Source organism: Condylostylus longicornis, unplaced genomic scaffold, assembly GCF_029603195.1.
Source record: "Condylostylus longicornis isolate FDR11 unplaced genomic scaffold, ASM2960319v2 ptg000063l, whole genome shotgun sequence".
Taxonomy (NCBI): domain Eukaryota; kingdom Metazoa; phylum Arthropoda; class Insecta; order Diptera; family Dolichopodidae; genus Condylostylus; species Condylostylus longicornis.
The window spans coordinates 28047-39723 of record NW_026578031.1 but is presented as its reverse complement, the minus strand read 5'-3'; the positions used below and the strand labels follow the sequence as shown (position 1 = coordinate 39723).

Below are 11677 nucleotides of genomic sequence, written 5' to 3'. Positions count from 1 at the left end.
TACAGAAAACAGTATCATGTAAGAGAAAAATATATCATGTAAAAAATTGTTGATTTCAGATTGACAAAAGTGATATGGTTGCGTCAAACAGTCAATGCCCTTTAAAAAGAAAAAAAATTATATTAACTGTAATACTTACTAACTTTTCAACTTTAATACTTACTGACGTTACATTTTTGATTCATGTTTTTTATACAATCCTGCTCAAAATAAATTCATGTTAATGTTAATGAGTATTTTCACATCGGTTATTCTAATTTTTTTTTTTTTTGAAACTATCGAAAAATCAAAAGTAAATCATAGGTTTGTCTGATATAAAACTTGAAAAAAATTTAAAAAAGAAAACAGTAACGTAATTTATCGCAAAAAAAAAAAGAATTCTCATTTAAAAAAAAATAAACCAGACTGAAAAGTTGAAAAATATTTTAAGAACTTTTTAAATAGCAATAAACGTCAAATTTCCAAATATTCATCAAACATAAATAAATATAAAAAAATATTATATATATAAAAAAATATTATATATACTCGTAATAACAAAAAAGTTATGCAAAAAACCGAAAAATTTTGATTTTAGATGTGTAAAACTTAAGGAAAACCATTTGTGAATTCATTTTGTTTATTTAGAAAAACAAAACATTGTTACATAACCAAGAAAACCATATATTTCGACAGCTTTAAGATTTTAAAAGTTTTTGAGACACTATATTTTACTTTACAAAACTTGAAAAAATTTTAAACATTGAGAAAATAATAACATTATCACTCTCGATTTACAAATAAAAGCTTTATAAACTTTTTTCAAGTTCAATAAAAACTTTCTTATAGCGGACAGACCTTGAATTTTTTTGAGAATTTTATCTTTAACACACTTATGGTGTTAGCAACTTGGGAAAGATTAACATTTACTAACCCTATTTTTTCAAACAGCACTCTATCAAAAGTATGTTCACACTTAGCCAGGTAGTTCACTTTTTTTGCCATAATAATATTGAGTACAACGTTAATCCTGTGTTTGCCTATCAAAATTTTTCTTTGATTTCATTTTGTAGAAATTAATCATCTATTTTTTTCATAAAACAAAATCCATGGAACTCTCATCAAATTCTCCTCAAATCAAACAAAATCCATGAACAATGTTTAATGTGTAAACGATTCTTAACATTTTTAAGTAGATTAAGAAATTTGGAAAAAATTAATCTTATACTTCGTATAAAAAAAATATAAAAATAAATCTCTCAAGTTCTTGTGAACTAAACATTGGTTATGATTACTTTTTATTTAGTAATATAATGTGATAAAAGAACCAAAATTACAAAAATTCATGAATCTAGAACAAAAAATGAAATTTTAAAAAGTAATAAAGTAAGTTATTTACTTACAATATAATATTTACAGAAAAAATTAATAGTAGAATTTCAACGTGTTTTATTTTTTTATTATTTACTTAATGTTATAGTAGTAGAGAGTTTTAAATTAAGGTTAAACAATTTTCTATATCGCTAACTAATCCCGTTATATTTTCGGTCAAAAACAAATGAGTGAACTATAATTAAAAGGGTTGCTGCTAGTATCAAATAAATCTAATAATTTTCGATTTAATCGCGTTGCCAGCTTAAAAATTTTGCTGTCAATAATTTTAAAGTGCAAAATTTGTACATTGAATGGACTAGAAATGTTAAATAGATAAATTTTATATACATACATACTCAATATATAAAGTAGGGTGCTATTTTACTCATTATTATTTTGTATAATGAAATTTTCACTGAAAATAAAAACAAAATCTTAGTCCTCGAGATGCGGCGTTTTTGGTTCTAGAAATTTATATCGTAACTCGAACTGTCGCTTGAAGAGGAATGTATGGAAAGAAGAAGTGAATTCGACAAATTATTTTACAATATAATTGACGTCTTCTTTTAAAAAAATGATTTTGTGACAAAAATAAATAAAATAAAATCTGATTAAGTTTATATATATCACTTCAATTCGTATTTTTAACTACCATTTAGCATTTTTAACTAGAAAGGGTTCATTATTGAAATATTTGTTTTAGTCTTGTCTTATAACTAAATTCGGTATAGATTTTTATTCAAAAAACAGTAAAATCTGTCAAAAAAAAAATTTTTTGACGAAGGAATAATGTCGCAAGCCGAATCAAAATGGTCTAAATTTATATTATGTCGTAACTCGAAATGTCATATTGGAAGATGTTGTATCTCGAGGACTTAGTGTATATTCTTTAGACTTGCCGTATAACTAAATTCGGTATAGATTTTTATTCAAAAGTCAAAAAAAAAAAAATAAAAAAATTATGCCGTATCAGGAAGAATGTCGCAAGCCAAATAAAAATGGTCCAAATTTATATCATGTCGTAACTCGAAACGTCGTATATCGAAGACTTAGTGTATTCAATATACACTAAGTCTTTGATATACGACATTTGTCTTCTTCTTTTAGATGTTTTTATTGAGCAAATTTTTTGCTTTTTTTCACACGAAAAGTCATTGTGATCAGTCTGCAAAAAAAAAAAACACTAATTCAAACCATTTTTCATACACAAAATTATCTATTGTATGTAATTTTAAAAAAAATACAGCAACCCAACGATAAAAAAAAACTTAGTAGATCCATTCAGATGAGTAGATATCGTGGTATATAAATATGCATGTAAAAATTTTAATTTTTATCGTCAATGAGTCCTCAACAAGCGGGTTAAGAAATAAGTCTAGCCGCACCACCAAAAAATAATATTAAAAATATTCGAATAAATATAATATAGTATGTAATATAGTACTTTTAAGAAACTTAATAATATATAGTACATTTAAGAAACAAACAAAAATTCCTGAATTTTAAAAAAAACCTTACACATGTTAAAGATTGTAAAGTTAATATGCAACTGAATTAATTGCATATTCCCTTGATAGTGATAGAATTGTCCAATGTTCTGAAATTTTGAAAAGATGCAAACAAATCGATATTTATTTTTATTATAACTTATATTTTTTTTTTAATTTTTATATTTTATTCATACATATTATTTTGGAAATCAACATGACCAATTATAACAACTAAAGTTATAAATAATTAAAAATTATATATATATTTATTATTATACACTTAAAGGTAATCACAGAAAATAAAAATTCAACTACTATTTGAAACTTTAGAACATCGCTTTTTATGCAGTTCAGTTTTAAAATGTAAGTGTTGAAGAAAAAAGAAATTTTCTGTATTACATATTTAAACAATTTCATAACATTTCTATTTTTCTTTAAAGTCTGAAAGCTCAAATAGAGGCTTTAATACAAATTTTTATATTTCAATTTTTAAGCGCACAATATTAAGGTGTATGTACATACAAACCACTTAAAATTAATCTTTAATTTTTTTTAATTTTCTTTTTTTGTTTTGAAAACTCTACATTGGTCGACGAGAATATATGTATTAACTAAAGCCCATACCAAGTTTAAAGTTGTGTTTTTTTTTAGGGCACCTTGATATTTCTTTATTAAACTGTTGCCAGTAATTTCATTTCATTTTTCGTATCTTCTGTATTAGAAGTATTGACGCACGTCGTTTCTAAAGGGGAAATATAAGTAATGGTTTTTAACTGCGGCGGTGAGAGTTGTGATAGATGTTCAGGTTTACAATCAAGTTCAGATATTAAAATTTCTATATCAGTTTTTTCTGGAATACATTCATTTGTATTTTCTTTTTTCATTTTCGTTTCAGTGCAATTTGTTTCAGACAAGTCACATTTCAAATTTGAGTTTGTAGCAGATGCGGTGCAATCTGTTGTTGAACTCATGTTATTTTTATTTTCATGGCTGCATAAGCTTGAAACATAGTTTGATACGATAGTGGTTGAGGTTCCTTCAAATATCGAAGTTGAAGTGTGTGCTGTAGGAGCCAATGTGCAAATTTTTGCGGTGCTGTTCAACTCTTTAGTGGGAGAATTAGAAGGTTCAATTTTAGTTTTTTCATCCTTTTTAGGAACAAGTTCTGTAGGTGAAGCACAGTATAAAGGTAAAGTATTATTTCTATTTATATTTAGTAAGTCATGCACTGGACTTCTTTCAATTTGATTTTGATTATAATTTGTATTACCTACGTCTGATATTTCATTATGAATTTTTTCAGTAAAATTTGCTTTCGATGGTAGATAAGCTTCTTCTAAAAAATTTGCATAAGCTGAAGAAAAACTGTCATATCCTTGAGCACAATTTCCTAAATATTTTGGTTCTGTAATATTAAAACCACTAGTAGAAATTTTTATAACATTGTTTTCAGGGTTACTAGATTTAGAAGAATTGATAATTTTGTCTGTAGAAGTTAAAAAAGATTTTGAAACAGGATATAAAAGCTCATCAACATTTTCAATTTCAGACAAAGATATTCTTAAATTATCCTCCGTATTATGCAGCGAAAGTAAATTTTTAGCATTTTCGTTGACTTTGGATTGTCCAGTTGAATTAGTTTCGTCACTTTTTTCACATTTATTGGAGTTAAAACAGGCCTTTAAAATTGGGCATGGTAGCTTTTCCTCAATATTGTTGTCATCTGCAGAAGGTAAGGATATTCTTGAATTGTTTCCTTCATCTTGCAGTGGATATAAAATCTTTAAATTATTTCTTTGAGAAGCTTTTGATAATAATGAGGAACAAACAAGTTCATCTTGCTGATTATTCGTAGGAATGAGGAAAGATTTTAAAACTGGATATGAAAATTCGCCATCAGAATTAATTTCGCGATCAGCAGATAGAAAGATTCGAGAATTGTCCTCTCCGTTGTGTAGTGGAAATAAATCAAAATTATTATCATTATCTGTAATAGAAACAGGGTCTGGAAAAAACTGAATACTATTTTGTCCGGCAGTACTATTTTCACCCTCATACAAGGCTTCAACTGGGCCTGAATTTGGGAAAAATCGTTGACTCGGTTGTATTTCATGCATAAATGTTGATCTGGTTTTATTTTCGATCTCTAATCTCATTATAGTGTGAATATAATGTGTCCGTACTCGAGTAGGATTAAATTCAATTCTACCATATGCATTACCACACCCGTCTCTTGTACATCCACAGGGAAAATTTGGTCTATCCACCTTTAAAGAATAATATAATAATATGGAGCATTAGATAAAATTACGCTTTCTAAATAATAACATATTAAGTTATCATAAAGTAATATTATATAAAAGAAAAACCAATTTTTTATTTGTATAATTCATAAAAATTACCTGGCATTTTATTCCATTCTGGCTACAAGAACACGTATCAGGATCACAAAAACCCCTACAAAGGCAGCCACAATATTCTCTGGAACCTCTAATTGCTCTACATTCATCTTTTTCAGATGAATCAATTTTTTTGATACCAGCAGCTTTTAGCAGGGCTCGTCGACTTTTTACTGGTACGGGCTGTAAAAATCCACTTGAATCTGGGTCTAAATCTGAAATATTTTCTTCGCTTAAATCTTCATCACTATCAGTTTCATCACTTGAAGAGCCTTTTGCACCGCAAAGTTGCATTGAAACCTTATCACCGCTCTGCTCATTAACATGATCACTTAATTTATAAGTTTTACTTTGAATATGTTTTGCCCCCATGCCTAAAGTACATCCTCCTTGAGATGGAACACAGCAAAACCCTTGTATTCTTGGAAAGTAGAAAATCTTGACGTTATCAAATTGTATTGATCTTTTGTTACGTTTTGTTGGTAGCAAAACAGAATGTTCTAAAGTATCAGATCTCCGCTTTAAACTACTTTTATTCGGAATTTTATTTGATATGGGATTAGATATATTTTTTTCAAGTATTGTTATTGTATTATTCATTTTGTGGTAAGTATCTATTTGTAATAAATTGTTGTCAAGCCCTAATCCAGAATCGGAACCATCACTTGGCATTTCGTTTTCATCATTGGTACTCGATTTTTCTAAATTTTGGTTATTCAATAACTTCAAATTACCTCCCTCAATTTCCTTAATATTTCTATTAACTTTACAATGAATGTCTTCTAATGAGCTTATTTTAATTGAATTTATTTTTGGACTATTTACTGAATTATCTTTTATGTCATCAACATCTACTATATAAATAATATTATCCTTTGATAAACTAAATTGAGAATCATTAATATTTGAGGAAACCTCTTCTGCATTATAATCATCTATAGCTAGTGGATCCACACACGGATCTGAAGATGTGTTAGGTGAAATATTATAATTATCCTCATCAATTATGAACTCTGATGTAGAGATTTCCAGTTCAGATTTACTAAGAAGTTCTTCGTTGGTATTTTCCATTGTGATAAAGTCGCAATTATCTATTAAAATTTTATTACAATCCTTTTCATGAATGTTATCTTTTTCTTGTTTAAAATCTGCATTTTCTTTATTTAAAATTGTTTCAAAATCCTTTCCTTTTGAAGGAACTAAATCTAATTGAACAACATGTACATCCATATTTATTTTTTTCTTTAATTTCTTTCCAAAAGTTTTTCTTAAAAAACTTTTCTAATTTTCATCACCTTTTCGAGAATCTATATTTTAAATCTATTTGGGTAGGTACAAAACCTATTACATATTAACTTGTTTATATCGTAATTAAATTTTATCAAATTTGTAATTTGTATTTCTTAATTTTTTATATATGTAATGCATATTTCTATGCTTAAAACCAAAAATTATTTGGTAAAAGAAAGTCTTAAATAATTTTAGTATTGAAATTGTACTTCCCTTTTAACTAACGCCGATTTTTCTGCTTTTATGTTATTTTATCTACAAATATGTAAATAAAATATAAATTAAAATCAATTGATATTAATAATCTTAAATTATCCGATCACTCGTATTTTATTAAATTAAATTTCCACTTTTGAAGTTCTTCAAATATTATGAAAATTTTGAGTCTTTTATAAAGTCATAATAAAAAAAATATTTTAACAGTTTGTCAATTATGAAAATTTTTTTTTCATTTATTTAATTTAAAATTAACAATTTTAATATTGGGAAATAACTCTAACATTAATTAAGAGCAGTAAAATTTAGTTTTAAAAAAAATTTTTTTTTGTCAAACCGCGAGTACAGCTTTTTTTTTCACTTTTTTTCTTAATTTTTCGCAAATGGATGAAAATAAATCAATACATCCTTAAAATATCAATTTAATAAACGAATATATATTTCAAGTTTATGATTTCTAAAAAAAATTTGCTTGAATTTGTAGTGTTGAATAATTAAAACTTTTTTTTATCTACAGAAATTTAATTTAGGTAACAGAACTGAGACTCCTGGAAACACCTTTCAAACTGCTAAGTTTTACAACTAAGTTAGCAACGCGGCAAAATGAAATTTTTACTACATTTATTGATGAGTTGCTAAACAGTTGTAGATATCTGTCAAATTATTGCGAAAGAGAATTAAAAAAATATGTACATATTATGAAATGTTGGTCTAATTTAGCAACGAATGAAGAATTAAACATTTTAATGATTGCTTTATCGTTGTGTTTCAACTGTAGTAAATTCAACTGTAAATCTACGAATTACAATATGCGTATAACAGAAAAACATTTTTTATTTTAATATAAGATGGCAGCTGCAATTTCAAAATGCTTTGTAAAAACTTTAATAAATATTATATTTTTAAATGTTTGTTTTTACTTGTGCCTAAGTTCCAGTTATTATGTTAGAGGCCCAGCTTACTTTATTGTTTGTAAAATTTTGACAGAAAACCTAATGAACTATTCATTAGATATTCATCAGGTTCAATTTAGTCTAATGTGTGTAAGCGTGAATCTAGCATGAACATTATTTGTTCAGCAATACAATATTATTAAATGACACAATATGTTTCATTCACCTTGCGCCATATATGAGTTTGGAAGAATTAGAGGAAAAAATTTTTAGTAGCATAAAAATATAAAAACGACACTTAATTTTTTTTGTTACGTCTTCTGCAACAAAATGAAAACAGTTTACGTACCTTGATATAATAAAAATATTTCTGTTAGTGTACACATGAACAAAAGTACTCATTTATCGTGAAGTTGAGATTTTTGACGGAAATGATGTGTAACTGCAAGATGGTTTAAACATGTGAAAGTCATATTGTTTTTAATAAAATAGCATTATTAAATGAAACAAAAAAATTATTATTATTACAAGAAATTTTTATTACAATTAACAAAAAGCGGAAAAATTTTTTTGTTTATATATATATTTTGTATAAAAAATGTGTAATCCTGAGATTTCGGCTACAATTTCCAGATTTTTAAATAGCATGGATAATTCAAATCCTTAGCAAAGACACGGATAACAATTTTATGAAAAAATAGAGGTGTGGTACCTTAAACTTCTTTTTCGATGTTTACCAGCTGAGCCACGTAGTGCAATCTCTACGTATTTCATTATTACATCGCCCTATTCCTCATCTTGTGCAAATATTTTCACGACGTTCTCTAGTGTTTTGCTTCTCCGTTTACTCCATCTTTGAAAAAGAGCCGATTCGCTCATGTTTACCTTTGGTTTGTTTGATTCCAGATTATTTTTGCCTTATACTGCTAGAACCTAATTTAAATATCTAATTTATCTGTGAGTATTCAATTCACATTACTTTTCATACGTGTTCAAAATTAGATGTTTTTGGGAATAGTTCTTCTTTGTTTTCGATTACTTTTTCAATTGTTTTTTATTTTACATTTGGTACTTAATTGTCGGTACTTAATTTTCGCTTGGAAAATAATGAGAGCCTTATATCTTCCAATTTTGTCTTTTTCTTCCTCTTTTTTAATTATAATTACTAAACTGGCAACCTTATTTTATCCAACGTATGGAATAGTATCAAAAATTAATTTTAATAAAAACTAGTTTAAAAGAAAATCTACTCCTTATTTTTTGTATGGGTATATAAAATTTTATTCATTCGTACAAAAAATATACGTTTTATCCGCATATAACGTATGTGTGTAGTTGCTTATATATATACATAAAATTGTGAAAAAAAAACCTTTTAATACAAAGAAATGAGCTGAAATATGAAGGAAAATGTGTATCACTTACGCATTTAAATAAATTGCTTACATATCAAATTAATGCCCGTTTAGGTTGTGTTGAATACATAATTTCTCTTTGCATTAATCAACTAATGTGCATTTTTGAATAAAAACGTTCTCCTTCATTCTTAATTAACCGTTTCACTTGTTTTATGTACCTATATGTTTATATTTCAATTACTCTTTTAAAGTAATTCCGTAATGTGTAGGTGACTATATTGTAGGATTAGTATCATGGCAGTAGTATACTATAAGCAATTTCACTTTCTTTAAAACTTTCAAACAATTACGCTTAGTATATACATATGTGTTTGTGTAAGTAAAGTAAAACAAAAAAATATAACTATATTTCATTCTTCATACAAATATCATTTACATACATATATACAGATTGCTGTTTTATTTTCCATATCTTCTCTTAAATCTTATACTCAAGTAAGCCTCTGCTTGCTTCTACAGTGTTTTTGATTGGAAGCGAAATCAAAATAAGAAGAAAAAGAGTTTTAAATCTCTATAAATCTCCAACAATTTCAATATAATCAAATTTGTGTATTATAAAATTGATTTTCCGCATAAAATTATATTATAATGCAAATGTATGTTAGTGTTAATCTAATTCATGCAAATAATATGTATTTTGTTAAAATTAAATATTAAGTTTTGTTAAAAGTTAAATATTAATATTTTTATAAACGTATATTATTCAAAAATTATTAATTATTTAAATAAATCAAATTGATAATTAATTACGGTTATATTGCGTATATTACAATTTCGATTGGAAGGTGATTGCTATACTGTAGCCTTTAAGTTAATTGCCTAACGATAATGCTAAGCAATTAACTTAAGAGCTGAATAGTGTATTCATAAAATTTTGAAATTATAGGACGTACATACGGTTTTAAAAATGATTATTGTATATTGTTATATTCTACATTTCCGGATGCCTTACTGAAAACCTGAATTTTGTATCAATACCATATTAATACAATTTTGAAGTCAAAGTATATTATGAGTCCTATTGAAAAAACGAAATATTTCTTCAAAATACACTTTTATAATATTTGCTTTATTCTTATTTCTTTTCTATAAAACATAAAAAATCAAAAAAAAATTCACTCTTAGTTGGTAAAATATACCATTACTTTCTCTCTCGAAATAATTGCTGGCGGCAAACGAAGGTAAATTATCATAAATTTAACATAAAATTGAGCTTAATTTTACTATTTCTAATAGTTGTTATAACTTGTATATTTATAAAATAAATAAATAATTCTCTCTCTCTGTCTCAGTCAACTATCTCAATGTTTAAGATTTGAGCGTTTCTGTTAAAATTTTAAATACAGGTAGGTATTTTATAACTTGTTTTTATCAGTATAATAAAAGCTTTTAAACCAAAATTAGTAGTAAAATTTAAAAGCTTCTCTTTTTTTTTATTAATTAATAAATATTTCTTTTAGTTTTATTTCTTTTCTCATTTTTGTTTGTTTCAAATACATACATACATATTTATATTATATATAAATTTTTGTGTTATACCGTTTTACAGTTCAGCAACACAAATAACTCATATTACTACTTTGACAATAAAATTTTTGCTAAAATTTTATATACATACATACAAACATATTCAATTTTTATATTATTATGTATTTCTTTTTTACTCATATACATATATTAAGTTATTTGAATTTATAATATAAAGGTGAAAGAATAAAAAAATATAACTATGTATATATTTATATATATATATTAATATATAAAAAAAATTAAAAAGTAAAATTAAAATTTTAACAAAAACTGGTTTTCTATTTGACTCTTCGCCTTTTTTGTTTTTTCTATTAAATGTTTTTATTTTATACAATATAGCTATGCATAAATAAATAAATACATACATATACTACACAGTTATAAAGTGTATTTATATTTACATATCAACATTACAGATATACATATAAATATTTTTTTTTTATACTCGCAAAGTTTTCCGTAAAAGATTTATGCAAAAGGTAGCCAGATGAAATTTTTATATGCACATCCAAATTGTTTTTCTGCTTCCTTCTCTATCAGTAAACATTGTGCGTTCTCAAAATTAACAACATATTTTTAATATAGTAACGGAATAGCGAAAGAAATAATTAAATATTTTTTTATTTTATTATTTTTTTTTTTTTGCATTTTGTGTTAAAGAAAAATCCGCGAAGCAAAATAAAATAAAACAAAAACAAATAAAAAACAAAATATAATCATACTTACATACAATGTACTTATGTATAGTTTTAAAATAAAAATATTTTACATAATTTAATATTCAAAATAATAAAAAAAAATTATATTTAAGTTTAAATAATTTTATGTTATCGCAGTTTTTTTTTTTATTTTAAAGCTGATAATAACAAAAAAAAAATATAAAAATATTTAGATAAATTTTTAAAAATTAAAAGAATTGACTTATACGGTACCTGCATAATAAGTCTTATGTAATTTGTGGTACAATCAATTAATTTTCTTCTCTTTTTACAAAAATTTTGATTTCTATTTTAATCAATTAAAAAAAAATAATACTTTAAAAATGAAATTCAATATTGTATTGATATTAACTATAATATGGTAAGTGA

General features: G+C 25.2%; 1 protein-coding gene across 1 annotated transcript; it reads right to left on the bottom strand.

Annotated features, from left to right (window-relative positions):
• Positions 1 to 3127: 3127 nt before the first annotated feature.
• LOC129612178 (uncharacterized) lies at positions 3128 to 7301 on the bottom strand. The gene is made up of 2 exons (XM_055525695.1): positions 5246 to 7301; positions 3128 to 5110 (listed from the first exon to the last, which is right to left on the bottom strand). Exons 1-2 carry the CDS (start codon positions 6470 to 6472, stop codon positions 3515 to 3517), a joined length of 2823 nt encoding a protein of 940 aa, XP_055381670.1. The 5' UTR covers positions 6473 to 7301; the 3' UTR covers positions 3128 to 3514.
• Between the last annotated feature and the right edge of the window lie 4376 nt (positions 7302 to 11677).